Raw genomic sequence first — 27,771 nt, 5'->3', positions numbered from 1 at the left:
GAGGTGACACCAGAGCAGAGACTGGAGGGATCCTCCTGGGGACCCTGGAGAGCTGACACTGAGAGCAGAGACCAGAGGGATGTTCATGGTCCTGGGGACACTGGAGAGGTGACATTGAGAGCAGAGACCAGAGGGACATTCATGGTCCTGGGAACCCAGGAGAGGTGACACCAGGTCAGAGACTGGAGGGGTACTTGTTGTTCTGGGGAGCCCAGAGAGCTGACACTGAGAGCAGAGACCAGAGGGAAGCTCCTGGGGACCCCAGAGGGGTGCTCGGGGTCCCCATTGTCCCTCCCATCTGCTCCCCAGACATGCAGACACAAGACAGAAGCCTGGTGGGACATGGCAAGGCTGCTCCATGCCAAGGAAAGGAGTGAAAGGCAGCGGGTTTTGGATGGGCTCCACGGGCATCACAGCCATGCCGGAGACAGAGACGTGTGATTCCCTCCATAGGCACTTGATCCTTCAATCCCAGGTGCCCCTGCTCTGCCTGTGAAGCTTTGAAGGCACACATTGGCTGCAAGGGGTCTCACAAACTCCCTCTGGGATTGCAGGGGGGCTGAGGGAGCCCAGCACCGTGTGGATGGGATGGGGTTTGGTCCCAGTCTCCGACTGGCTCAACTTGTTGGTGTGTGGCTGGGCTTGATCCTCCTGGCTGTGACAGCAGGGCTGCTATTCAGATGGTCATTCCCAGCCCAGATTCCCTTTGATCCATGTGATGAGCATGTTGTCAGACATTAATCTTCCCTGGAAGCCATCTGAGATGGCAGGAGCCAGTCAGGAGCCTCAGGAGAGCAGGGACTCAGGGCTGGGGGGCTGCAGCAGGGGCTTGGCAGCAATTTGGGACTGGGAAGAGGCAGCCAAGCAAGGACAGGGCAAGTGGAGTAGGCAGCAAGATCTGCTCTGGGAACCAGAAGGAACCAGGATCAGAGGAAACTGCTGTAGCTGGAAGTGCTGCTCCAGCCGAAAATAAATAGCAAGAGCAGCTGAAGGTTCCCTCCCAGGGCAAAACTCCGACTGCTGAGTGCAGGATGGAGCCTGGACTGCTCCATTCACAGGGTTTGCTCTAACAAACACACATAGCCCTGCAGCAGAGGAGCTCCTTGGAGGTGTTTCCTTAAGGATTGATCCCTGCTCCTGCACCCTCAGTAATCCACCCAAGCCTCCCTCCTCACCCTCCCTACACACTGCCCGGGTTGTAGCACAGCAGGTTGAACTCCAGGTTTTCATCCCAGTGCCGGAGGAGCACGAAGAGCTGCTGGGCTGCAGCTTTCACTGTGGCCAGGCTGGATCCCTCCGGGAAGTCCTGCCCGCTCAGCCACAGGCTGGCTTTGGCAGCCACCAGCTCCCACTCGATGAAGTAGGAAGCCGAGCTGTGCTCCAGCCAGGCCAGGGCCACCGCCGTGGCCCAGAGCATCCCCTCGGGCTCCGTCTGCTGCTGCAGCTCCACATCGAGGAGCAGTGCCTGCACCTCGGAGCCATCTGTCTCCGAGCCCCGGCCGCTGTCGGCTTCCCAGTCGGCCGAGCCCAGCGTGCTCTCCGGGGAGGAGAAGCGGCGGATGGTGATGGCCGGGGGGGACAGTTCCTTCTCGGCTTTCAGAGCCCTGGAGATGCTCTCCACCGCGCTGCCCGACAAGTGCCGGAGGCGCCCGGCGTCCTCCGTGTGGCTGCCGGGGCCTTCCAGCACCACACCCTGAGCGGTGTCTCTGCTGGTGGGGCTCTTCCCATGCCCATTGGGGACCAGGAGCTGCTGGCTGGAGCCGAGGTTTTTGTGCTCCGTGGTCTTCTTGGTGCTGTAGGAGCCGGAGGGGCTGAGGGACAGGCGGTGGCAGGCGAAGGGTGACGTCCACTTCAGCTTCTCCATGGGGATGTTGACGGCGTTGCAGAAGGCCGAGTTCAGGAGAAAGGCACCACAGGCCAGCTGCAGGGACACCTGCAAGGGATGGTGGGCACACAGGGAAGCTCTGAGGTACCAACCACTTGTGGTAAGTTCAGGGAAAAGGCGTGGATGGGTGGAGCAGCTCTCTGTCTTTGAGCAGACCACTGCATGTGGTTGTCAGAGACAGCAAGAGGAAAGATCCGGGGGCATCCTCCCTCTGCTCCCCTGCAGTGACCACGCAACCCCAACAAGACCCAGGAAGGAGCTGCTCACCAGGGGAAGGTAGTTCATGCTTTCATTGTCACCCTCAGAGCTGGCTTCGCTTCCTCTGCTTGGAGATTTACTCATGAACCCTTTGGCAGCTCGAACCAGCAGCCTGGTTTTATTGAGGGTCAGCCTGAGGAGGATAAAAAGGTGACTGTAACCTCCATGCTCCTCCTGATTCCCACCCTCTCCTCCAAAAGCCCTCCCTGGTCCCCAGCACTGGCATCATGCTGGGTCCCAGCTCTGGCTGCTGTCCCTGGATGTCCTTTCTCTCTCCCCCTCACTTGTGTTCACTTCAGACCCAGGGAAGTAAAAGGCACCTGCTAAGGTTAAGGTGGTCCATACCTGGCAGCAAAAAGCCTCTCGATGGATTTTTGGGCTTGTGCAGAGGAAGCAGACACGCTCTGGAGTGGCCCTGGGAAGAAACAGAGCTGGGGGTAAATGATGTGCTACAGGAGGGAGAAAGGGAGCACAGTATGCTGGGACATGGGCAGGCTTGTCCATCTGCTGAGTCTTTGGCAAAATCCTTCCTCTCCCCTTGTCTCATTTTTCCTGTGTGGATAATAAAACTCCCACACCTCTTAAAAATGAGCCTGGGGGAGATTTATACCAACAGTCGCATCAGGTTCCATCCTTTGTACCCCAAAAAGAGTCAGGTCTTGTGTTCACAAGCCTAAATAGGTCATAAAGTTTTACAAAACCCCCCAAAACTCAGCAAAATATTTGGTGAAGAGCCCAAACCATGGACTTGATGCAGCTGCACCCTGGCAAGTGCCACCAGCTCTTTTCCTACCTTCGGGGAGACGGCAGCGCTCCCAGGCAGAGGAGGGAGGGGTGCTGGAGGGGGACAGGCTGCTCTCCTCGGCATCTGGAATGGAGGAAGCACATCAGGAACACCACCCAGCTGAAACCCCCGTCGTGCCCCCGCTGCGGTGGCTGCGGCAGCGCCGCTCTCCCTCCCCACGGCATCCTCGGGGGAATGAGCCTCATCAGGGCCACGTTAACTCAGCTGCAGCTCTGACAGTGCCAGACAAGGTCCAATCCAACTCGTCTTCATTAGTGGAGGATTTGGTGACAAGCAAGTGCCTCACGTCCCCTTGCCTCTAATTACACCCGTTTCATCCCCCGTGTTATCCCCGTTACGGCTGCCAATTAACTTCCCAGGATTGTCAGCAGCATGACCTGTGATTTCAGGGTAAATTGAAGCTTCTTCCCCATTTAAGGAGATGAGCTCCAGCCAGGCACGTGTCTGGTGAGCAACGCATCCAAAGAAGAAGGCAGAATTAAAAAAGACCAGAGATGTTCCAAACCACTGAGATCTGTAACACCAGGAAGGAGACAAAACCCCAGGGAATCTTACTCGTGCTGTAAAATCTATCGTCTCCATTCTGGCCACAAGCTGACTGGGGACGTCCAGGGGAAAGGCCACGATGCCTTCTGTTTCCTGAGCTCAGGCTCCTCTGGTTGCCTTGCTTGGATACTGCCCCTTGGCACGAGAGAAGGGAATGGCCAGGGTTAGAGAGGGACTGGCACACACACGATGGCAACAAAACCCGCAGAGTGATGCGTTTGGTCAGGAACTGTAGTGACAGGACAAGGGGGAATGGCTTCAAACCAATAGAGAGCAGGTTTAGATTAGGTATTAGGAAGGAATTCCTCCCTGGGAGGGTGGGGAGGCCCTGGCACAGGTTGCCCAGAGAAGCTGTGGCTGCCCCATCCCTGGAAGTGTCCAAGACCAGGCTGGACAGGGCTTGGAGCAACCTGGGCTAGTGGAAGGTGTCCCTGCCCATGGCAGGGGGTGGAACTGATGATCTTCAAGGTCCTTTCCAACCAAACCATTCCGTGATTCTCGGGGCATCTGTGGGCATCCAGGCCTAAGAGTGGACCTTTTCCCTGGCCATGGGAAGAGGTTCTTACCACCAAGAGCTCAGCCATGGCCTCGGGTATATAGTCTGGTGCAGCACTGAGCTGTGCCTTCACAGGGTTTGCCCTGAGCGAGGTTTCTCAGTGACACTCTCCCTCCCAGGACGTTTCACACCACGTTACCTGTGTGGGTGTACTGGACCAGGGTGGGCAGGTAGGAGCTGGTGCTCAGATCCACTGGCACAAACGCCGTGTACTTGCTGATGACATTACAGGCCTTGCTGGTGTGGACAGCGTTGAGCTGGTACCGCCGCCCGGACCCTGCCAGGGAGGGACACCAGGCTCAGAGTCCAGGCCACACCTTGAACCCAGCTCCCAGACCCAGCAGAGACTGTATCCCTGTACTGCTCTAAACTCTGCCTAAAATGCTTCTTCTGCTCTTATTTTACATGCCCAGATACACTTCATGGAGGAGAAGTTTGACAAGACCCAGGGACGTGCAGCCCAGAGCACTGATGTGTGGCTGCTCCTAGATCCTCAGAGTTTGATGCCTCCTCCCAGCTCCAAGTGACCAACTCCTTAAAAATAACCATGCTGCCTGATGCGTGAAGCAGAGGAATCATAGAAGCATGGAATATACTGAGTTGGAAGGGACCCACAAGGGTCATTGAGCCCTGCTCCTGAGGAGTGTGCAGGAGCACAAGCTCAGGCATGCTGATGTGCAGAAGCAGGAGGAAAACACAAGACAGCTGGAGGAAGCTGTCATTTGGGAACTGTGTGAGACATTCCCTAATATTTCACCACTTCCAGCTCTTGCTTTAATTCCAGAGGCTGCTGAGGCTGCTGGAAAGCCCCCCAAAGGCCGGGCAGGGTCTGCCTGCAGCCAGCAGTGTGTTACCGTGCTCGATTTCACACTCCTTCTCGGCGAGCTGCTCCAAGTCCCGGATGACCGACTTGGCTGCCAGGTGGTGGAAGGTCTCACTCCACAGGTCTGTGTCCCCATTGCCCTGGCTCTCCCGCTCCCGGAAGAAAGGGCGGATATCAAAGGGGACTTCCCACTGCACGGGCTCGTTGTTCCTCAGCCCCTTCACCACCGCCTTGCAGAGGGTCCTGGGGGATCTTGGGGAGCCGCAGGCAGCGCCGACATCCAGGTCCTGTGGCTCCCATTCGGAGGAGGTCTCCGTCTCGAACGTGAGGGATGGATGCTGGGCAGACTCTGCGGAGAGGGGAGAGGCAGATCATTAATCACATCCCTGGGAGCTGAATTCCCCACCGCCACCGGGAAACCATAATTAATCCTCCCTAATTTTCGCACGGTGGCACGTAGCGCAACGCCAGCCCTTCTCCTCCGCCAGTTACCCGGGTCCCCAGGGCTCCGGCTGTCCGACGAGGACCTCAGGCTCACACTGGCATCCAGTGCTTCAAAGCCCCTTCCTGGAGTCTGCTGCAGCCCATCCAGCACTGGAGGGGAGCTGGTGTCGTGGCAGAAGGACACAGAGCCGCGGTGGAGCAGGGATGGGCGCCTGGCACCTGTGCCACGGATCCTGGTGGCAGAGCCATGAGGGCTGGCTGGGAAGGGCTGAGAGCAGAGCAGATGTTAGGGCTGGATCAGCTGCAGCCGATGGTAGAACCTGCTCTGTCCTCTCTGCTCCCTGCACGGACCTGCTCTGTCCTCTCTGATCCCTGCACGGACCTGCTCTGTCCTCTCTGCTCCCTGCACGGACCTGCTCTGTCCTCCCTGGTCCTTGCATGGACCTGCTCTGTCCCTTCTGATCCCACCTGCTCCCTGCCCGACCCCAGCATGGGATGCAATCCTGCACACACACAAGTCCTTCCTTCTCTGGCCACCCCTGGCTGGGATTCGTGCCCAGAGCCCTCCATCAGACCTGCAGTGTGTCCGTCCCCAAGGGACCCTGGCCCCAGGGGCTCCTTCCCCAGACGTGCAGAAGGTGAAATATGATTTTCATCCCTCCAGACATTTTAATGACTTCACTTGGGAACCAAAGGAAAGAAGAGAGACAGAAAGATCAAGGACCAGTTGCTTAGTAACGAAAGGAGAGAGGAGCAGGGGATGGGAGAAGGGAATTTTTATCTTTTTTTTTTTTTTTTAATGAGTCTATTTCTCCACTTTCAGGAGACATGAATCCCCCACTCCAGCACCTCTGGTGTCACATCCCACACAGATGTTCCCCTCTGTAAGCTCTGGGTTTTATCCTTGTCCCCAGGGCTGTGGGAAGGTCCCCTAAAACTGACAGACTCTCTATTTTCCTAGCACAACCCCAGTGAGGGACAGAGATGGTAGAAAGTGGTGGACCTCCATGCTGGATGAAAGAATATTTTCTCTGGATGATACATGACCTCCATCACCACATAATTTTTGGTGCTCTATGAGCCCACCAGCAAAAATGGGAGGCTGACAGCTCCAGGAGCTACTTACCAAGCTAACATTGAGATATTTAAAAGCAAACTGCTCAAAGAAGCCCCTGCCAGACCCTTTCCATTCAAAACCTGCTCCTTCTCCTGCCTGAGCTCTCCTCCCAGCCAGAGGAAGCCAGCTGGGAATAGAGCTGGGGGTTTAGGCTGCCCATTGCTGGCACTGACCTTTCCTTCCCAGCACGGCGCGTGTGGAGACGAGCTGAGGGCTTGTCTTCACACCCCCGAAAATGTCAAGCCCTGGCAGCAGGACCGGGAGCTGGGAGAGCTGCTGGGAGCCCTGGCAGCAGGAGGGAGAGCAAAAGCAGGCTGAATTTAATGAAGAGCAGGATGGATGCTGTTAACCATTTACTGCCCTCCAGAAGGGAGTCGTTTCCATCCCTGCCCTCGCACTGAGCATCCCATGAGCAGGACGATGCTCTGTGGACCTTTCCAGTACAGGGAAGATTACTGGTACCCCTAAAACCTACCACTGCTCACGTTCACCACCCTCCCTGCTGCAGCTGGAAGGCAGAGGTCTCATCCCTCCCTATGGAGCACTGGCCCTGCTTCCCCTTCACCCCCTGATCTCACCTCCCACCCCTCTCCCAGTGATCTCTAACCCGCAGCATAAGGGAAAAGAAAGCCCCAAACATCCCTCACTCTGAGTTTCCATGGGAACTAAAGTGCTGCTGGTCTTTCCAGCCCTGCAGATGCTGATTGCAGAGCAGAGCATCCCAGTGATGCCAAGGATGGGAGAAAACCATCCCCACCCTTCCCATAGATCAGCTGTAAAATCTTCCCAAATTCCACCTGCTGCGGGCAGGGGACATAACCCTGTTCAGCAGATGTATCATCACACAGGTCCACATCTCACCCTAATGCTGCATAAGGCTGTGGATCCAGCTGGGAATCTGTTTTGGCACTGAGTTCCTTTTCCCTGCAAGGCACAGAAGTGCCACAGCCCTGCAGTGAGTTTGCATCCCAAATTGGAGGGAGATAAGAAGGAGCAGAGGAGCAGCAAGGCAAAGCACAGGCCACTCAGCGTGAGGGGAGAGGAGTTTAGCAGGGCAAAGCTGGGCTCCCATGGGGAGGGACTGCTGTGGGATATCAGGATGGCACTCTGCTCTCTGCTTGGCTCATTTCCCACGTGTTTGTGATATGCTGCAGAACTGTGTCTATTATCTATATCTATATCTTAGGACTAGTGTCAGCCACGCCCTTTCCCTGGCTCTGATAGTTTCCTTGCTGGCTTCTACCTGCAGGTAAACCCTCTCCAGGGATCACCTACCTGGAAATCCACCTGCCAGGGCTCGGGGCTGACCTGCTGCAGGTCCTGCAGGTGGGTTTTCCGAAGGGGGTTTTTCACCAGGGCTGTGCTGGGATCACTGGCCGTGGGCACCTTCCTGCCAGGCTTGTGGTCAGCGATTTGGGTGGTGCTGTATGCTCGTCTCCTGGAGGAACCCTTCACATCCCTTCCTGAAGGTGGGAGAGAGGATCAGCTCCGCTCCAGAGCGGGATCAGCCAGTGCCATCCCCCCTTGGCTCGTGGTGGGAGGCAGGGGGCCCACCCCAGGGTCCTCCCGGGGCTGAGGGGGCCACACTCAGCCCTGCAAAGTTTTAATGAAACCGCAAAAGGAAACGGGAACACTCAAAATTCCTGCAGATGTTGAGAGAGCAGGTTGGGGAGGTTTTGTCTGAGCAGTTTTCAGACAGAAGAAGCCTGACTGCATTTCCCCAAGCCTCCCTGGAGAAGACAAAGGGTTTACTAATGAAATTTAATTAGTGCAGACATCCTCCTGTCAGAGCAAGAGTAAAATTTGCCTTGGAAAGACATGATTTCTCATTGCTTTTGACAAGTTTGAGGGGATGCACAGCACAGCTCCTCTCGAAATATAAGGGAATAACATCCCGTGAGTAACAAAGGTTCCCCCAGCTGCTTTATGCCAAATGCTGCTGACACAAACACCCACTCAAACCATGGTGGGGAGGGGGGACACCCTGGGGACAGGGCTTGGGATCCATTCCCCCCCTCTCCTGACTGGGAAGCTGTTTTGCAGGTGCAGGGATGCTCTAGCAGAGCTACCCATTTGCTCACTGCACTCCTTCACACACTGCTTGGGAAGCTTGTAAATAATTATGTGGTCAAAGCCAAAGCTTTGAAAATCTCCAGGGTATCCAGCTCTCCGGGGCTTCCCTTGATTTCCTGACAGGTTTGGATAAAACATCCAAACCAAACAGACTCGCTCAAGCCCCAGGAGATCTGTCATCCCTCCTGCAAACTCCTCTGGCTCTTTGTAGCTGAAGACACTTATTTATCAGGGAAGCAAATCGGGGAAGCAGTGACAGGAGCTTGATTAGGGAGACAGGAGCATCACACCCACGCGTGTGCAGAGGGAACTCTGACCCGTGTCCGTGTCCGACTCTCCCCCGGGATCTCTGCCCACCCCCAGGTGGTCGGGGGAGCGCTCGGCAGGGCAGGAGCCCTCCGAGTCTCTGGAATGATTCCAGCTCTCCACGTCTGCTCCCTCCTCCTGGGAGTGAAAGAAGACGGAGCTGCCCGACTCCTGGGAACGCATCGTGCTGTAACGCCGCCGCTTGTCCTGTGGGAAAGCAGAGAGAGGGAACGGGTCCCACCAGCGCATCCATCAGCCAGATCCCAGCCCCTGGGCACCAGCACCCCTATCCACTACTGCTCCCCAAAGTCTCATCCACCACCTCTCTTAAGGACAGAGTCAGGAAGAAGGAAACACCTCCTGGCCATGCACAGAGCTGAGACACTCGTGTACACACACCCCGACACCCCTCACCTCCAGGGCAGCCCCACACTCCGGGGGCAGCCCCATGGACTCACGGATCTGGGGTTGGAGAGGTACAGGGAGGTATCACAGATGATGCCATAGCCAACCAAGTGGTCACCAGGGAAGAGGCAGCTGGTGCTGACAGGGGAAACCAAGACCTCGGTGCTCTCGGGGAAGACCCACTCCACGGACACGTCGCTCAGGACCGGCGCCATCGCCTTCTTCAGCGACCTGATCATCTGAGGCAGGGAGCAGAGGGGAGAGGGGGAACAAGCAGCTGGGTGCTGTGTGTGCCATGGTGCACGTGCTGTGTGCTGCAGGGAAGGGGAAGATTTCTTCAAACAAATCCATCAGCTGATTCCTACCCTCTCCTGACAGCTCTTACTCTACTCCATACCCCTCCCAGCACCCTCAGCATGGTTATACTTGACAGTGCTGCGTTAATGGTTGGACTCAATGATCTTACAGGTCTTTTCCTACCTAAATGACTTGGTGATTCCGTGATTCTTTACCAAGGGTAGATACTGATGGAACACGGGGCTGATCTTGCACGTGCTGCCGGCTCAGAGCAAGGTGGGAGCTTGTGGCCAGAAGTATCTTGCAGCATCCCCTGCTCCCACCCAGCACCCAGGAAAAGCTGTTGATCTTCACTTGTCCAAGCCCCATCCCTGTCCCAAGCCATGACATTCACATACAGAGTGACAGCACCAATATTTTTGGGATGGCTCCTTGCCGGCACAAGCCACTGCCGGAGATCAGCAATGCTCTGCCAATCACACATGTGGAGAAGACCAACATTTGTGAACAGCTTATGGACAAACCTATCAGGGAGCCATCCACATGAGCTTCTCTGCACACCAGGGGAAGTGAACACCGGATTTGGAGGCAGAACAGCTCGAATATTCCCTATTGTTCCTTGTTTTTTTCACAGGCTTGGGAAGACACACCAGGCTGTGCTTTATAAGGCCATTAATTGATGCCTCAGACTGCTGAAGGCACAGAGCTGCACAGCCTGCAAAGCTCTTATTAATAGCTCGATAAAAACCCTCTCTCTTCACTGTCTTTGCTTTTAATTTACATCAGAAATGTTGATGCCATTCTTACAGAGCTTTTTGTGTGCTCCAGGTTCCTGCAGACGTGGGGGTTGCTGAACTCCTCATTTTCAAATCAAGAAGGCAGGAGCTGGCTTTTTAGAGATATTTAGGAGCTAAAGACCCAATTCCCTCTGGGTCTAGCCGTGCAGTGGGTGGCAAGCTGGGCTCTGTGCTTTCACCAGGGGACAGAGCCGAATTTGAGGCACACGGGTTTACTCTTCATGGGGAGAGTGGAAATGAAGAGGCTTTAAAGCCGGCTTAATGGGCAAAGCTATCGCAGCGCATTCCTCTCCCTCAAACCCCAGGTCCTTCTCGCCTGAGCAAAGCCAGGGCTGAGCCTGACTTCAAAACTAATTGGCTGCTTTGATGCCGGTCCCTCTGCCCTCGCCGGTGTCTGAGGCAGCAGCTGCCTTTGAAGCCAGAGCTGCTGTATCGCGGCTATCGCGTTTCCCCAGCCCCACGCAGAGGGTAAACACACCCTCCCACTCCCTCCGACAGCCGGAGATGGAGATGCTCCTTCATCCCCTCCCGCCTCGCCCACCTGCTGCCGGGGGGGGAGGTGGAAAGGCAGCACCAGGAATGGGGAATAAACCCGCTGTGAGCCGTGGCCTCCCCCCCTCGCTGAACCAGAGCATCGTTAGAGCCTCCAGGGGCGGTCCCTGGGCAGTGAGGGGCTGTACCTTGGGCTGCAGCCTCTCTCCCTCCGCCAGGAACTCGGCAGTGCCCCTGGACACGGCAGCCAGACCCCGGACCAGCCTCCTGCAGGCGTTTGGCCCGATGCCGAAGCTGTAGCACCTGCAAAGGGAGAGGGAGAATCAAAATCCAGGGGACAAGTCATTTCCCCCAGCCCCACGCGGCTCATCCACTCCCTGCAGGCAGAAGATCCCCCCGGCTTTATCCCACTGCTATGGCCAGAGGAAATCAAACCAGCTCCTCTTAGAGGTGGCTGGCAGGAGGGTGAGAAACCTTCCAGTGCCTAAAGGAACTCCAAGAGAGCTGCAGAGGGACTTTGGATGAGGGCCTGGAGTGATCAGAAAAGGGGGAATGGCTTCAAACTGGCAGAGGGCAGGGTTAGATGGGATATGGGGAAGGAATTCTTCCCTGTGAGGGTGGTGAAGCTGTGACTCCCCTGTCCCTGGAAGTGTCCAAGGCCAGGTTGGACGGGGCTTGGAGCAACCTGGTCTGGTGGAAGGTGTCCCTGCCCGTGGCAGGGAGTGGAAGGAGATGAGGTTTAAGGTCCTTTCCCACCCAAACCATTCTGGGATTCTATGAACCACCAGCCCTTTCCTCTCAGCAGACCTCAAACCCCTTCCCCAAAGACCAGCCTTCAGCAGTGACACTCAGGGGCTTCCCAGCAGGACCCCGAGCCCTGCCCTCCTCTGCAAACACAAACAAGCTGCTTTGCTGCCAGTTCACCTCTTTTCCCTGCTGCCTGTGGTCAATAGCACTAAAGACCCAGTAATTATCTCCGCTCACAATTACAATAAACGTTTTCTCAAGGAAGGAGGAGCTGCTCCCCTGACTCCCAGCTCTGTGAATCAGGATTCGGTTTGGGCTGAAGGCTGGAAGCTGAGCTGCAGTCCAGGCAGGAATGGCAGTGCCTGGTGGGGATGGATGTGGCAGGAAGCCAGAAGGATGGGGATGGGTGGGATATGGCGTTTGGTCAGGGCAGTGGATCACTGAGAGAGAAACCACCTTCAGCAGCAAATTCCATCCACATGAGGGGCTTTTCTCTTAGGGGTTTTTAATCCTCAGCTGGCTGCAAATCCTTGGCCAGCCTCATACCCCTCTCAAATAAAGCTCTGATCTTCTTTTGAGGTGGGCCATGCACATGATCCTGCCTTCCAGGGTCACCTGAGACCACACTCTAACACTGATCACATTTATCCCACGCCTCTGTAAGAGTGAGGAGTGGGATGCCCTGTACAGCTGGGAAGCAATTAGACCTCCATGTAGCTAAAAACCCACAGAGCAGCTTCCCTGCTAAGCTGTGAAGTCTGAGGGATGGAAGAGGAATCAGGATTTCTTACATTTTTCTTACGTTTTGTGCCCCTTAAAGAAGCAGAGGAGAAACCAGAACAGGCTGTGATCAGGGCTGGGAAGCCAGGCTGGGAGCTCAAGGCACAAATTAGCTGCTTTTTACATTGCTCCCTTTCAGCATATTCAATTCTGCACAGCCCCATCCTGGAAGCAGCTGGGGCCAGCCCCAGATGTGCTTTAAAAAAAAAAAAAATTAAAACCAAAAAAAGGCAAGGAAGATTGTTGGCATGTCAATCTCTCCTAGCAGGAAGCATCAGACAAGAGCTGTGAAGTTGTCAGCTCAATTATCCTGCTTTTGATTGTTTAAAAAGCATCTGAACTTCTGGGATCTGTTCCAAACCCTTTGAGGTTCTCCCATGGCTCACAGCAGCAATCTCTCCTGCCTGTGCCTCTCAAGTGGGGACGCGTGTGAGATGGGGCTGTGGCCAAGGAGAGGCACATCCCTCCCTGTGCCTGGGGATTTTGGCCCCACGGGGGTGATCCCTCCGTACCTGGTGGAGCAGGAGTGGTTCCTCAGCAGCTCCAGGACCTTCCCCGTGTTGCTGATGGCCCCGTCCGTCAGCAGGAAGAGCAGTCGGGGGTGGCCCCTGTGGATGGGCTGACGGATGACCCACTTCAGAGGGGACAAGATGTTGGTGCTGCCCATGTCAGCACGGATCCTCCTGATGCTCTTGCAGGCCAGGGCCAGGCTCTCCTGCCCAAAGGAGCAGTGGAATTGTCAGCACCAGCTCCCCCCGAGCACAAAGGAGCAGTGGAATTGTCAGCACCAGCTCCCCCCCGAGCACCAAGGAGCACCTCTGCTATGGAGACAGGCTGAGGGAGTTGGACTGGGGAAGACAAGGCTCTGGGGAGACTTCAGAGCCCCTTCCAGTACCTGAAGAGGCTCCAAGAGAGCTGGAGAGGGACCTTTTACAGGGGTATGTAGTGACAGAACAAGGGGGAATGGCCTTAAGCTGAAGAAGGGCAGGTTTGGATTAGATATTAGGAAGAAATTCTTCCCTTGAGGGTGGTGAGGCCCTGGCACAGGTTGCCCAGAGAAGCTGTGGCTGCCCCATCCCTGGAAGTGTCCAAGGCCAGGTTGGATGGGGCTTGAAGCAACCTGGGATGGTGGGAAATGTCCTTGCCCACGGCAGGGGGTGGAATGAGATGAGCTAAGGTCCCATCCAACCAAACCAGTCTGTGATTCTGTGATTCTGTGAAATGTGGGTTCACCCACCTCACAATAGGCCTGACTGGCAGGAAAGAGGGTCTTAAAGGTGGATCCAAACCCGATGATGTTGAAGAGGCACGTTGGCATCAGGCTCTTGAGAATGACCAACAGGGCATCCTGGGGGTGGAAAATGAACAGGCATCATCACCCCAGGACTCTCCCTGGCTGCCACAGCTTCACCAGGAAAAGCTCTGCCTGGAGCCATCCCACCTTATTCCCACCTGCATTTGCCAGAAAACCAACTATTTCTTTCCCGTGCACTGCAACAGGGACACTGCTCTTTCCAAAGGCCCCTGAATGGTATTTGGGACCCAAAGCAGTGAGGAAAACGGGGAGTCTTTGGGAAAAAAAAAAAAGACCAACAAAGAGCTGAACAAATTTTCGTGTTTGTTTTTAAGGGATTCAATTTGTGCTGGCAACACGGTGCTGCAGCACCGAGCTGGTGGGTGAGAAGCAGAGTGTGAAATTGAGAAGTGCGACACGCAATGCATCTCAATGCCTAAACTTGCAGAAAATAAACAAACAGCTCAAAGTTACACAAAAGGAAAAGCCTCCCCCATCCCCAATTCTCTTGTATTCATAGCTGGCTTCAATTAAAATAGCTGGGAGACAACAGTTTAAAGCTATTTTCTTTACCAGAGGTGGTTATCTAACGTGCCTATTCCTGGGCTTTACATAAGGGAAGAGCAAATTGAATTGTCACAGACATTTGTGATGGTCATGGACAACTCCAGGACAGAGCTTTTGAGAGCAGCAACTGGGCAAGAGCTGCCCAAGATGCTCTTGAGCTTTGAGGAGCAATTATGTGTCAGGAGAGGAAGCCAATTTAAAGCAAAATGTTTATTTAAAGCAAAATGTAAAGCAAAGCTTCAAGAGCAGCTTGGTTCTTTTTAAATGCTGATCAAGGCAGACTCCTGCCAGTCTGCCGAGGGCAGCAGAAACCCTAGAGCCAGTCCCAGGAGGAGCTGCCAAGGTCAAATGAGCAGGAACAGCCACCTTGTGTTGGCCTGTGCAGTGGCAAAGACCGAGTGACCACAGAGGGCACACAGAGAACCCGCCTGAGACCACCAGGGACGTGGTGCCAGGTCAGTCCAGGTCCCAGCTCCTGCAAGACTCAGCACGGCAGAGCTGGAGCACTGAAAATCAGGGGAATACAAGAACAGGGCTGCCCTTTAACAAGCTCTGGAGTGCTTTAATCCAAGCTGTTATCTCAAACCTACGAGGGTGTATTTATACCGCTGCTCCCAGATGGCTCCTGGGATGCTGGCTCTTCCAGATCTCAGCGCTGACATCCCATCTTGGAACTCATTACAAGGGAAAAAAATACAAATTTCCAAATGTTTCTGTTAAAGCACTTCCCAAAGCGGGCAACTGATGCCTGGTTGCTGTTTCAGCAACCAGGAAGATTTATTGCTTCTTATGGTAAATATTGATCTTGATCCTGTTGCACTCAATATCTATACAGCAACTCAATAAGGAGGGATGTTTGCTTCCAGAAAAGTCAATTCCCAGTTATTAGTGTAGTTTTTTGCCAGCAAGCTCGATGTACCATCACAGCCTGGCTCTTCTCCCTGGCTGCATCAGGATGGGAAAGGGACTGGCTGCAGGGAATTTAAGCCTCTGAACTTTCCACCTCAGCTGCTTTGGCCAGATGCCCTCCTGCTCCACTTGAGCCATCCCATCTCATCCCTTTGTGCATCCCTGCAGCTGCACAGCTCCAAGCCCTGTCACCTCACTCATCCAGCCATCTGAGGACGATGCAGAAGTTTCCATCAAGCAAAACCCACCCAAACCTACTAAGAAGAGCCCTTCCTGCGAGGGACCTTTGTTTGCAAGTGACAAACAAGGATGGGAGACTCAAAAGAAGGACAGTGGGTTTCTCCCTTGAGGCATCTCCTCTGAAATTTCCACTATCTCCAACAAAGTATATTTTCTTTCTCCTGTTTGTACAGCACTTCTGCAATGGGAGTCCCAGCTCAGGACCTCCCAGAGAGGGGGTCTGTCCCTGCAAGGGTCTCCATCCCCATGGGACAAACCAGCTTTCACGGAGTCTGCAGAGGCTGTGGTGCCCTAACCCAGCCATGCCGCAAGCTGGAAAGCAAAAATCTGGCATGGGGCAGAGATTCCCAGATTCCTAAAGGTCCTGAGGGAAAGGGGTACAACTCAGAGATATCCTGATCCCTTTGGGAACAGCCTCCCTATCCCAGGGGACCTGCTGCAGCCATCCTCAGGCTCCCCAGCATCCCAATCCTTGTTGCCGGAGGTGTCTGTCCTCCAGCAGTTCCCATGGAAACCAGAGACAGATGGGAAAGGAGATGTGTTAAAAGATGGACAAGCTCAAGAAGTGGGTCTGTGTGAAGCTCATGAGGTTCAACAGACCAAGTGCACGGTCCTGCACTGGGGTTGGTGCTGGGTAAAGGGTCACATCTGACAGGGGAACCTCAGACCCACAAAACATCTTGACAAAGCCTTTCTCCAGGCCCTTTTTTATCCAGATGTCTCAGCACATCTCCCACAACCCTCCACCAGTCTGCTGCTGATTTGTGTTTGGGAAAGGGTTTTTTCATGGGGTGCAAGAGGTGCCCCTCAGCAAAACATCTCCTAACTCATGGTCAGCAAGTCGCTCCCCTTGGAGCACCCTGGAGGGTTCCCCCCTAGACAGAAATCACCCAAAGCCTTCCTGGAGACAGGGAGAACTGGAGAAGGGATGCACAAAACATGCCAGCAAGAGAGGGAAAGAAAATAACTTTGCATTTGATGTGCTGATAGGAAGATGAGGAAGAGAACAGGGGAGAATGAGCTTCGCTGCAGGTACCTAACAAGCCCCATGGTTGAGATGACTAAAGCTACAGCGTATAATTACCCCCCATCCCCTCATAATGAACACTCCTCAGCACTCAGCACCCCCACTGCTCTCTAAAATTCACCCTTTGCTGACATGCAGGTGCTTCCCCTCCCGCAGGTACCTTGACACAGTTGATGTTCCCACTGCTCATACTCCTGCTGCGGTCTATGAGGAAGATAAACTCCCCTTGGGCATTCTGAAGGCCTGGCTGGACAGTCCTCAAGTCAGGGCAGAAGTTGAGCATGATGATGGGGTGGTGGGGGATGTCCTTGTTCAGCCGCTTCCTGATGATTTCTGTCTGCAAGAAAGGAGGACAGAGATCAAGAGGTTGATTTTTCTGCCCCATTTCAGTTGCACTAGAATCAGAGCAGGGCTGTGTGCCTGAAAATGTAAGTGTGTGGCCTTCTGCAGGCCAGAATCTGCTTGTTCTGGCCTCAGAGGTGACAACACCAAGGCTCAGGGTGCACTGAAGTTGTTCTGTTCATACCTCCAGGGGAGCTGCTCCGGGGGTAAATGGAATTCCTGCCTCCTCAGTCACACACTGCTCAGGGGACAACAGCTGGCAGAAAGCCTAAATCAGGGACCACGGCACATATAAAAGCATTCACCATCCCTGGAAATGTTCAAAGCCAGGTTGGACAGGGCTTGGAGCAATGTGGTCTGGTGGAAGTTGTCTTTGCCCATGGCAGGGGGGTGGAATGGGATTGTCTTTAAGGTCCCTTTCCACCCAAACCATTCTGGAATTCTATGGAGCAGCTGCACGCTCGGATGAGAACCTGGAGGAGAAATCAAAAGACCTGGCCCTACACAGCACCTTGCAAAACAGATTCTGCAAACATTTCATTAGATCCTTCCCAAAAACCTGGTTCGTTAGCACAGCCTTGCATCCCACTGAGGCACACCGGAGTTTTTCTCCATGGTCACTCATTAATGAAGCAAGAGATGCAGCCCTCGGTGTGCTGTGTTCACTGCTTCAATTCATTCCTGCTGCCTCTGGTTTGCTGCTTTTTCTGCCCAGCTCTTTTATCGCTTTTCTTTGTAGGGATTGAAAGGCTTTGGAGAGTCAAACCGGTCATTGTGGCCACCGTTCAATGGGACCCGCATGATCTGTCCCTGCACTGCACACAGCTCTAATGGCTCTGCATTTTCCCTCCTTCCATTTCAAGTATTCATTGCAAATGGGATAAAATTAAACTGGTGAAAACATCTTGTGATGGGTTTATAATGTGCTGTTACATGTGTATCAAGCTGTCGTGGGTTCACGGCCTCAGCTGCTCCCAAGGGAGCTCGGCCACCCCACATCACCCCAGCTGTGGCCCTTCATCCCTGGGTCTGAGGGTGGAAACACGCTCCACAACAACAGCTCAATCCTCAGCATCTTTTATTTGCCTGTTTTCTCCTCTTTCTGGCTGCTCTTCTCGTTGGTTTCACTGGCAGTAAATCAGACCCCAGATAACCAGGCTTGTTTTCTCTGGCCGTGAGTCATGTTCCTTGATCTGCGACCCAACGACCCACCTTTATTTTATGTAACTCAAGAGTCCCTGTGGATCAACACTTGCAAGAGCTCTGCTTTCAGCTCTGCTGCCCCAGTGCTGCTGCTCTGACCCTGTGAAAAGACGGGTCTCACTCACAGGAACAAGCACCTTGCTGCCACCTCAGCTCTCGCTCATCCTCTCATACTTTGGAGTATAAATTAATCAGACACAGGGAAATCAAAGAGCTTTTTCTATCCCCATTTTCCCCCAGCCATATGTCATCATTCCCAGTTTATCACGTTTCAGACCAAGGGGATCCTTGCTGCCTTTGTCCAGTTGTGGTCCTAACCTACCTACAGCACTCCCTCGGATGCTCTTGGAGATCCATGACATAAAATCCTTGTGTGCTTGGGCTAAGCCCATATTTTGGGATTTCTCACTGACTTTGGAGGGAATTTAACAGGCAAACCTTCAGAAAACAGCTTCAGAGCTGCTACTACAAGTCAACCAGAAAGAAAACATCTCCTCCTCACCTCCCTTCCGTTCCCCTCCACCCATTATCCAATTACAGTAAACTAATCAGATCGTATTGAGGAGAGTTGATTCCAGTGTGCATCCATCCCCACCACCCTGCAGCTGACAGCATCCAAGCCTTTTGCATAACAAACCAGGGGAGGAAAATTAATTATCATTTACTGCTGAAATTTCTGGGCTAATTTAATTTAAGCTGAGAGGTGCCCAGTGTCCTGCTCTGAGCAGCAATTCCAGCCCATCATCCATCTCAGACATTTCGGGCATTTCCTCTGCTCCCTGCAGTTGTTTCCCAGCCCTCTTGAGGAACAGATGGGTTTCCTGCAGGGAAATGATCCCCCCTTAGATAATTTGACGTGCTAAAGACAGAGGAATAATTAGGGAGCATCCAAGGCGTAGCGTGGGAGTTCCATCTCGTTCCACACTGAACACAATTAGAGGAGCACACGCAGTCCCAGCCCTGTGAGAGGGAGTGGAGGGCAAAGGGAAGGAGAGGAAGGTTGACATGTTTTCTGGTGACAGAAGAAGTCACAGGAGCACAGGGAGCCATCCCTGCAGCAGGTCCAGGATTTCTGCCAAGCAGGAACCAGGATCAGGCACACGGAGAAGGAGTTTAGGGAGAAATGAGCATCTCTGGGAGCACAGAGAGCTCTGGTGTGGGTAAAACAGGCGCTGACACCTTCAGCCCCGGGCTGTGGTCACACAAGCACAACCTGTGCCTTAGGGGAAGACGCCCACCCTGGAAACTCAGAGGGCCCTGAGCTGCTCCCAGACACGCTGAGGTTCTGGGCTGTCACTCATTCCTTCAGAACTGCTGGAAGACAAGGCACAAATCCCAGCGCAGATATTTTTCTCTTTGCTGCTCAGCAGAACAAAGAGAAGTTTCTCCTACCTTGTCTTCAGTTCAGCTCATTATTCCAAGCAAAATCACTTCTTTCTCTCTGACAGATATCCAGAAACAGTAAACATTTACTGAGCAATTAAAAGAATATTTTATTCTATGTCACTGCAATAATTATAATACCCTTAATGCTATCACAACGCACCTCTCTAATTATGCTATGCTAGACTAGCACTAATTATACACACAATAACCATCTCAGAGCTCCTTCCACACTCAGTTTATCAGCAGCACTGCTGAATTTTCCCCTCTTCCTTCACACAAGCCCCTCTCCACAGGAGGATCTTGCAGAGATTATAGGGACAGTGTAATATGTGGTGCTGGGAACAAGGAATCATTTGCTAGCTCAGCTCCAGTCCAGGGAAAGCCTCAGCTAACACCTGCAGCTTTTGTTTCTCACCTTTTTCTCGGCACTGGGGTCTTTCTTAGTGCCTTTAATGAAATCATTCTTCCCCTTCAGGTGTCGTTCGTACTCTGCAGGTGTCATGTCACCTTCTTCCATTAAGATGTGAGGCATGTGGGGCTCTGGAAATGCAGAGAATCGAGTGAAGAACAGCCTTGGCTAAAATTTGCATTTGGCCGAGGTGCAGCCTGGGAAAACAGCAATATCTCTGAGCTTGGGGAGCACCGAATACCTCAGGAGAGTCCGGAATTACCTCCTGAGGAAGCCAAACCCTGACAATATTCACAAAACCAGCGCTAATCCAGCCGTGCCCAGAGCTACAGATGAGGATCCCAGGAAGGGGCAAGACCAGCAGAGAGGAAGCAGAGCCCACCTACCACTGGGATGGATGAGGATCTCCACGGGCCTGTCGAAGGTGTGTTTGTTGGCCAGGGTGATCACGATGCTCTTGGCAGAGCGAGCCGAGGGCTCGGCGTCTGCTCGGATCTCATGGGTAGGACTCTCAACGCCTGCCCAGGAAAACCAAGGTGCCGTTAGGGATTGAGGGTTGGGAAGACCAGGGAGAAGAGATGTCAAGGTGGCAGAGGACAGGAACCCACGTTGGCATCACTCCTGTGCTGGTAAATCCACCTCAGCAGAGCTAACTTGTCAAAATAGATCCCACGCTGAGGGACAGTGAAGGAGGAAGAGTGTGGATGTTGCCTTGAGGAGGTGATAGACCATCCCAGTGCAGCAGGATGGCACTGGTGTTCCTACCTGCCAGCAGGCACGGCCCCCGAATCTCCAGGTGGAAGCTGAACTCGTACTCGAAGGGGTTGGTGGCCTCACTCTCCAGCAGCTGAGCCAGGCAGGACCTGTTCCCTTGATCCGGGCTCTCTGATCCACAGTGGTGCTTGTCCCTGCCAGTGAGATGGGCCCAAATAAACCCTGTGAACAAGTTCTATCCCCCCAGGATAGAGGTCTGCCAGAGGAAGAGCTTGCAGCAGCTCTCCAGCCTCCCACAGTGAGAACAAAGTCCTCCTTGGCCAGACCTGCATCCCCCTGGATCAGTCCCAGCCAGAGCCCACCCCGTGGTTTTCCGTACGTTCGGAGCTGGTGGCTGGAAGGGCTGCTGGCATTCTCCAGGCTGGGCCGGGGGACCCTGGGGACACACACAGCTGGCAGAAGGACCCTCACAGCCCCGCTGGGCGTAGTCTGCAGCTCAGAGGAGGTGCTGATGAAGATGGAGATGCTTTCCAGGGGAGGAATCATGCCCAGGTTAGCCACAAAAACAATCCTCTCCAGGTCCTCATCCATCAGGATCCTTCCTGCACAGAGACAGGACCACACCAGGAAGACACAGTGACACAAAAGTGGAAAACATTCCCCCCATCTCTGGATCAAACACCCGAAGCAGCCCCCACTGCACACATCAGCATTGTCTAAAGAGCCCCAGCCTTCTGCATCACTCCTTTGGCTGCCCAGAAGCAGCAGTGCTTTCCAAAACAGATAAGACTGACATTTCTGGCAGGGACACAAGCGCCACAACAACTCAGCCTTTCACAAGGAGCCCCCTCAATGCCATGGCATATGCCAGCCAGCCGCCCCCTGCCACCTCCCCATTCCTCTTGCCATCCTTTTCTCCCCCACATCCCCTAAAACACCCTCCACCTCCTCACCTCTTCCACTGGGGAGGCTGCAGCTGTCCAAGTAGGTGTCATCTATCTTGGCTTTGTCTTTGATCTGCACCGTCACCACGCGCCGGGACACGGTCGCCTCGAAGCCCACGACGGCCGTGCCCTCATCCAAGGGGAACACAAAGAGACCTGCCAGCCAGGAGGGGTTTTAGCAACACCAGCCACTTCCCTGGACCCACCTGCCAGCACCCTCTTGTCACTTCTCAGGGGTTTTTCACACCTAAAAAATTGCAGCCTCGGACATGATACACTTGGTTGCTCTTCCCACCAGCGTCTGAAGGTTTAAGGCATGCACAGAGACCCAGCACTGCTATATGCCTGGCTCTAAAGTTCCCTTCCCGAGCTTTACTCCTCGAAACTTGCCTTCCAAAGCCTGGGGGTCTGGGTTGTGGTAGGTGAGCAGGGCTGTCATCCCCAAGGCGTAGCCGCTGACACAAGATGTCACCTCCGACGTGGTGAGGGGCAGCGGGGAGAGGGTCGCCCAGTTAATCAGCCCTGGCATCTTCCCAGGGGGTCTGTCGGTGATGGTGGGGAGCTGGAGAGAGGTGGAAAGGTGAGAGTGAATGAGAAGCACCAAGTGCCCAAAATGTTTGTGTGCCACTGTCACCTCATGTTGTTTTCTGCAGTTCTGAGGACAGAAAGGTGAGTGACACCGGAGAGGACGAGACCTGGGCTTGGTGGCTCCACTTGGGGGATGGGGACAGAGCAAGACCTTGGTGGGAAGACACATGGCAAACCCATTTCCCATATCCCTGCTGGCACAAGGGATCAAACCTGCCTGGCTGGAGACAAGTGGCTCCAGAGATCCATACTGGTGTATCTCCCCAGCTCTCACACTGCTGGAGTCTGGGCAGAACAGGTGAACATCCTTTTTTTATCCCTCTTGCTCCTCATTATCCATCCAAAATGACAACTTTCTCCAGGATAAGGCTAAGATCCTGAGAGTTTTCCTTTATCCTGCGGGAAGGAAGAGCAGGCAGGCAGAGCCAGGCATCCTCCTGCCCTCCCACGCCCTTGCCCATCCTCATCCTCGCTGCGTTTCGGGGAGGTGCGTGGCTCTGCTGCCCCGCATCCACAGATCCTTCCTGCACAGGCTGACTCATCCCACGCTGTGCTCAGCCGAGACATTCAGATGCAAAGTGGCTCCTCCTGCCAATTACATTCCAACTCTTTTCCCCTGAGCAGGTTTTCCTCTGTTCCAGCTCCTCTCCCCCAAGCCCGAGGGTTTTAAAGGAGACCTTTCAGGTGGCTTTCAGGTCCACATCCCGCTCCCCCGGGGCATCGGGAGAAGTTGCTAGGCAGCAGTTCTCCCGGGCTGGCTCTGCAGTGCTTTGTGCAGTGATTTACAAGGCCCAGGAGGAGCCAGAAGCACCGAAATACATCAGTTTCTCATTTCCTACCAGTCCTGCGTTATTAAAAACCACCTTTATATGCAAATGCCACGGAAGACGTGAGCAGCAGAACATCAAGGCCACGAGCTCCACGGGCACTCGGGCAGGAAAACGGCGGCTTTAAGAGAGGAAAAAGGGAGAGAGGTGGGGAGAGCAAGAAGGGCTGGCTGGGATGGGGGAGAGCAGCCAGGGAAACCGAGCAAAGAAAACAGCAGCGAGGATGGTGATGGAGGGCAGTAATCCCAAGGCACGCCTCTGAATCCCAGCCAACAACCTCTGCCATTCCCGATTTAATCCTCCCCTCCTGCCGCCACAAGTGCTGCTCACGCCAGGGGCTGCCCAGGGAGGTCAGGGGATGCATCCATGGGGTGCATGAGGAGATGCAGGAGCGTGTCCAGCTCAGCTGTTCCAACACAGGAGCCCTGCCTGAGCCAGGGGAGCCCATTCCACACCGGGGTGCTCCAAGCCGTGCCAACAGGGATGTTGTAAAGTCAGGAGCTGTCAAGGCTCCACCTGCTACAGGGTCCCTTCTCTGCAGAGGGCAGAGGCCATCAGGACATCGGGAAGTGATTAAATGCCAGGTGGGGCACTTAAGGAAGGAGGGGGGGATTATTTTGCCTTAAGGAAGAAAGAAAGGAGGAAATAACAAGGTGAAGATGCTCTCTATCAGCTTGGCACAACAAGAATTCATTATGGGCTGCCTAAGGCGTGAATTTGGGCTCCAGGAGCTGTGATTTTAGCTCAGAAGCTCCCTTGGCTGCAGAGACTTAGGGCAGAGCTATGGTTGAGATCCAAGCCCCTCACCTGTGGGAGACTGGGGACGTGGCTCCCATGGGAACCACTCTGCCAGCAGGGATTTCTGCATCACCTGGGCCAGGACAAGCACTAAGGGACCCTTGGTGGGATGCAGAGCCCGGTGCCATGTCCTGTATGAAGCCAGCCAGGAGAGTTGCACCTTTCCCACAGATCCCAGGGGTCCAGAGGAGCCTGCAATTAGCCCTGCCTGCTGTGCCAGCCAGAAAAACCAGCCCTACAAGGACAGGGAGGTCCTGGGGGGCTCTTCCCAGTGAAAACCCTGTGGATGGGGATGTGGCCAGCACAGCCATGGGGCTGCTCTGCACAGATCGTGTCACCAACGCCATCAAGTGACTGCAGCAAGGAAAGGGAGAGTGGGGAGGCTGGAGTGGGGGAGAGCAGTGGGAGAGCTGGCATCTCTCTCCTGTTTCCCCCAGGAGCCCATCACCAGCCCCCCAGCTGCTCCCCATCCTGCCTTTGCCACTCCAGGACCTGTGCTCGGTCTCCATCCAGGTCCCAGGGCTGCACCTTCAGTACAGCAGCTGACAGGACGCTGCATCCCAAAAATTACCACCAGCATCACGGCAGCACAGGGTATCCTTGCACCCCCCCAGTCCTCAGGGTGCCCTCTCACTGCCACCAAACGTGCCCTGGGGCAGGCACGGGGCCATCCCACCCACCTGGTCCCAACCCACGGCCCCACGCAGTGTCTGACATCCTGGGGGAAAAGGGAAACCACTGGTAAATACCTTCAGCCCCCGAATACCCCACACCTGTAATCCCATCAGCTGGGGAGCAGCTCAGGGCTGGGGACAGACATTGTCCCATGCTCCAGACCTGGCACACCACCGGGATGCTACTGTGTTTCCCTTTTTTTTTTTTTTTCTTCCTTCCTTTGTAAACACTCTTTCCACGACAATCCACTGCTCTTCCTGGCCACGGAGGAGGGAGCGACGCAGTAACGTGCTCACCCCACTCCAGGCAATTCCCTCGGCCAATTCCTGTGCCCGGCTGACGGGGAAGGTGCTGATGCTGCTCCGACGTCCGCGGACGGTCCCGGTGACGTGCAGAGCGCTCAGGGCTGGGATCTGGAGCACGGGCTCCAGCCCCTCCACGTGGCTGCGGGTGCCTTCCCAGCAGTGCGAGGCTGGGGCTGAATTTTAAAGGCTTGGGTTGGCAAACGCGTTCGTGTGCCTGAAAAAGGGGGGGCGACGCCTGGAGCGCTGCTCAGAGCTGCCCTGGGTGTCTGTCTGTGTCTCTGAGCACTGATGTGCCCTCAGAAAAATCTGTCTGAGCCCGTGGAGTAAAGACAGAGGCAGAATAATGCTCCTCTGAGGTGTATTTTCATGTATTGAATAGAAAAACAGAGCAAATTGTGAGCACACAGCCTGGCTTCGGACAGGACTTGACTCCCAGTCGTACGTTGGGGTCCCAGCAGTGCCACAGCACAGGGTCTGTGGCACCTACAGCTGACAACAGGACAGGGAGAGCCAAACCAGGAGCTGGAATAAAAGCCAACACAGCCCCATCCAGTCCTGCTGCCTGAAGGGCAGATGTCCAGGGGCAGCCCTGGCTTCTGAACCCCCCCAAGACATGAAGAGCCATGTGAAGCCCAGCCCTGGTGCCACACGATGCACTTTTGGGTCGCTGACTCGCTGCCCCGCCCTGTCCTAACCCCAAACCGGCCCCAAACGGGTTCCCTTGGAGGCCACACCTCCAGGTCCGAGCCAGACCTGGGGCACATCCCCACTGCTCGGCGGGTGGCTGGTTTCCTCCAGCTGAGTAAAATATTCTTTCCGCTTCGTCTGTCTCAAGCAACACTGACATCCAGTGGCTGGCCGGGATGACGACAGCCGGAGTGCCCTGTGGAGATTTACAGGTGGACAGATCCCGACAAGGATGGTGACAAGGTGCCTGTTGCACCACAACCCTCCACCAGCGTCCCTGGGCAATCCCCACGGGGAAGCGAATTCCCCCCTGTTTGCAAACCCGAGACAGGAGAAGCCCCGCACCTCCCAAACTTTCAGGGCTTTTAAGTAGAGTAACACTTGGGAATTTTCCCTGGTTTTCAAGGACAACACGGCTCAGGGAGATGTGGGCATGCTGCTGAGGGACCCCTGACTTCACCTACCTGACCCACATCATCTTCAGGTCACAACTAAGACATACAGGACCCCTCCAGCTGCTTTCCCCCAAAGCATGAGGCTCAAACCTGGCCAGGGAACTGGGATCAACCCCCAAAACATCTCTAGGAAGCCCCAGGACAAATGATGTTTCCAAAGCATACACAGCACTCTCCTGACTGGAAGAGCTAGGGATCCACCATGGCAGATCTGTGGGAACTTCCCAGGAAAAGCTACAGGAGTTTTTCTCCCACCTCCAGTCTCCCCAAACCTCAAACTGCAAGTGGGGTATCACACCTGATAGGGAAAGCAGAAAAACATCCACTGCAGGCCCTGGAAGGGTGACAACACAGCCCCCCACTGCCACAGAGGTGACAAAGGTCGCTGGGCAGAGACACACATCCCTTTGGGGTGTCCCCAAGGGCACCCTGAGGCCTTGGATATGGAGACTGGGGGAAGGTTGGGGAGCAGCTGTTCCTGCCAGCACCCAGTGAAAGCAACTGGGTCCTCATTCCCGGGGTGATGCAGTGCCAGGTTGGAACATGACTGACAGCCCTGGCAGAGATGGATTTTGGGATCTGCCAGTAATACCCCTGGCAGGTGTCTTGGGCCACCAGCCCGGCCCCAGAGCTGGGTCTGAAGCCCCTTTCTAGAGCTGTCAATCACTCATTTCTGACACAGGGTTTAGATAACCCCCACCTTGCCAGGCTGGCAGCTGGGGGAAGATCTCTGAGCTGAACCAGAGGGGGGGTGTGTTAGCCCAGACAACCCTCAGCTGGGCTAAAATTGCCAAACTCCATAATTGGAATGCGTCTGGATCCAAGGAGACACGCAGGGCCCTCAGGAGCAGCACAGCCCTTCCCCATCCATCCCTGCCCTGCCATGCCCCAGCCAATGTGGCAGATACAAGCTTTGACCCTTACTGGGGGGATCAGCCCCCCTCACCCTGCCAAGGTCAGTCCTCCTTCCCCAAACAGTGTGTCCACAGCCAGGATATCCCACCTGGCTGCCCAGGAGAGCAAGAGCCCGTCACCCCCAGCATCACCCCCCCATCCATCCCTGTCCTCTGCCTGCAGGGAGATGGAGACAGTCACTACTGATGTCTGCACAATTTTGGGGAGGGATGGGATGCTCCAGGACTCACTATCCAGCCGGGAAAAGGCAAGGCTGGGAAGCAGCAGCTTGCAAAGTGTGGGCTTGTGCCTGCAGAAATATTATGACAGGGATCTCTTCAGTGAGCTGCTTTGTGCTGGGATCGTGCACAGCCTTGGGAAGTGACACACACACACACACAGACACACACGCACCTCACACCCACCCCTGCGGAGCTAAAAAGGTGCAGGAGCAAAGGGAGAGTAGCCACTGCTTTTCTTACCTTTCCTGGGAGAGAGGAGGAGGAGGAAGGGAATGGGGGGGTTGGAGCAACTTCACCCACTCTTCCAGCCCCTCTGCGGCCGGGCTGGGGGGGCAGGAGGGAGAGGAGGAATCCTGAAGGCGACAGGCACGGCTGCGGAGCGCTTTTGTCTCTGGAAGACAGGGAGTGAGGGAAGATGAGGAGAGAGGAAAAGGGAGGGAGAGGAGGGAGCGCCGGGGCTTGGGGTGGGGGAGCGCTGCACCACCAGCCACCTCGGCAACCGGTGGCATCACCCCCCCGGACCCTCCCCACCGCGTAGCGGGGCTGGGGGGACCAGGGGTGTCCAGGGCGGGTCTGGAGTGGGGGAGGAAGGGTCTTACCGAACGGGCTGCAGCAACACGTGCCCCGGCGGCGAGGAGCCGCCAGGGTGTCTGGCTCCCCAAGGGGGGCGGTTCTGGCTCCCCAGGGTGGCTTTCTCGCCCCCCCCACCGCCGCCCCACACTGTCCGGAGCTGTCTGAGTGACCACTGTCATCATCATCATCATCATCCAGTGGAACCATTTGTTTTGCCAGGGAGGTAACCATGACAATCCCCCTAAACACCCCGCCGGCTTCCCCTCCCCTCGCTCCCCTCCTGCGCCCGGGGAGGGAAGGGGCGAGGGACGAAGCCCACCTGGGTGGAAGAGATGCCCCCGAGCTGGGCAGGCTGGTGGAG

General features: G+C 55.0%; 1 protein-coding gene across 2 annotated transcripts; it reads right to left on the bottom strand.

The window, feature by feature from the left end:
- Nucleotides 1–263: 263 nt before the first annotated feature.
- On the bottom strand, nt 264–27,528 carry VWA5B1 (von Willebrand factor A domain containing 5B1). Of its 2 annotated transcripts, none has more exons than XM_027702878.1 (23): nt 27,437–27,528; nt 27,078–27,228; nt 21,757–21,928; nt 21,376–21,522; nt 20,802–21,024; nt 20,474–20,616; nt 20,095–20,226; nt 19,715–19,839; nt 16,529–16,705; nt 13,569–13,679; nt 12,844–13,046; nt 10,993–11,107; nt 9,272–9,532; nt 8,825–9,020; nt 7,710–7,897; nt 5,366–5,585; nt 4,905–5,222; nt 4,190–4,327; nt 3,504–3,629; nt 2,937–3,011; nt 2,489–2,558; nt 2,153–2,276; nt 264–1,933 (listed from the first exon to the last, which is right to left on the bottom strand). In XM_027702878.1, the coding sequence occupies exons 3-23, from the start codon at nt 21,893–21,895 to the stop codon at nt 1,181–1,183; spliced, it is 3,984 nt and encodes a 1,327-aa protein (XP_027558679.1). In that variant the 5' UTR covers nt 21,896–21,928; nt 27,078–27,228; nt 27,437–27,528; the 3' UTR covers nt 264–1,180. The 2 variants fall into 2 exon arrangements, with proteins under 2 accessions (XP_027558679.1, XP_027558680.1); XM_027702879.1 differs by having other exon boundaries at nt 9,272–9,457.
- Nucleotides 27,529–27,771: the final 243 nt, after the last annotated feature.

Source organism: Neopelma chrysocephalum, unplaced genomic scaffold, assembly GCF_003984885.1.
Source record: "Neopelma chrysocephalum unplaced genomic scaffold, ASM398488v2 Primary Assembly neopelma1_200, whole genome shotgun sequence".
NCBI lineage: Eukaryota > Metazoa > Chordata > Aves > Passeriformes > Pipridae > Neopelma > Neopelma chrysocephalum.
The sequence above is the reverse complement of the archived record's forward strand: the minus strand, read 5'-3'. Positions and strand labels throughout refer to the sequence as shown.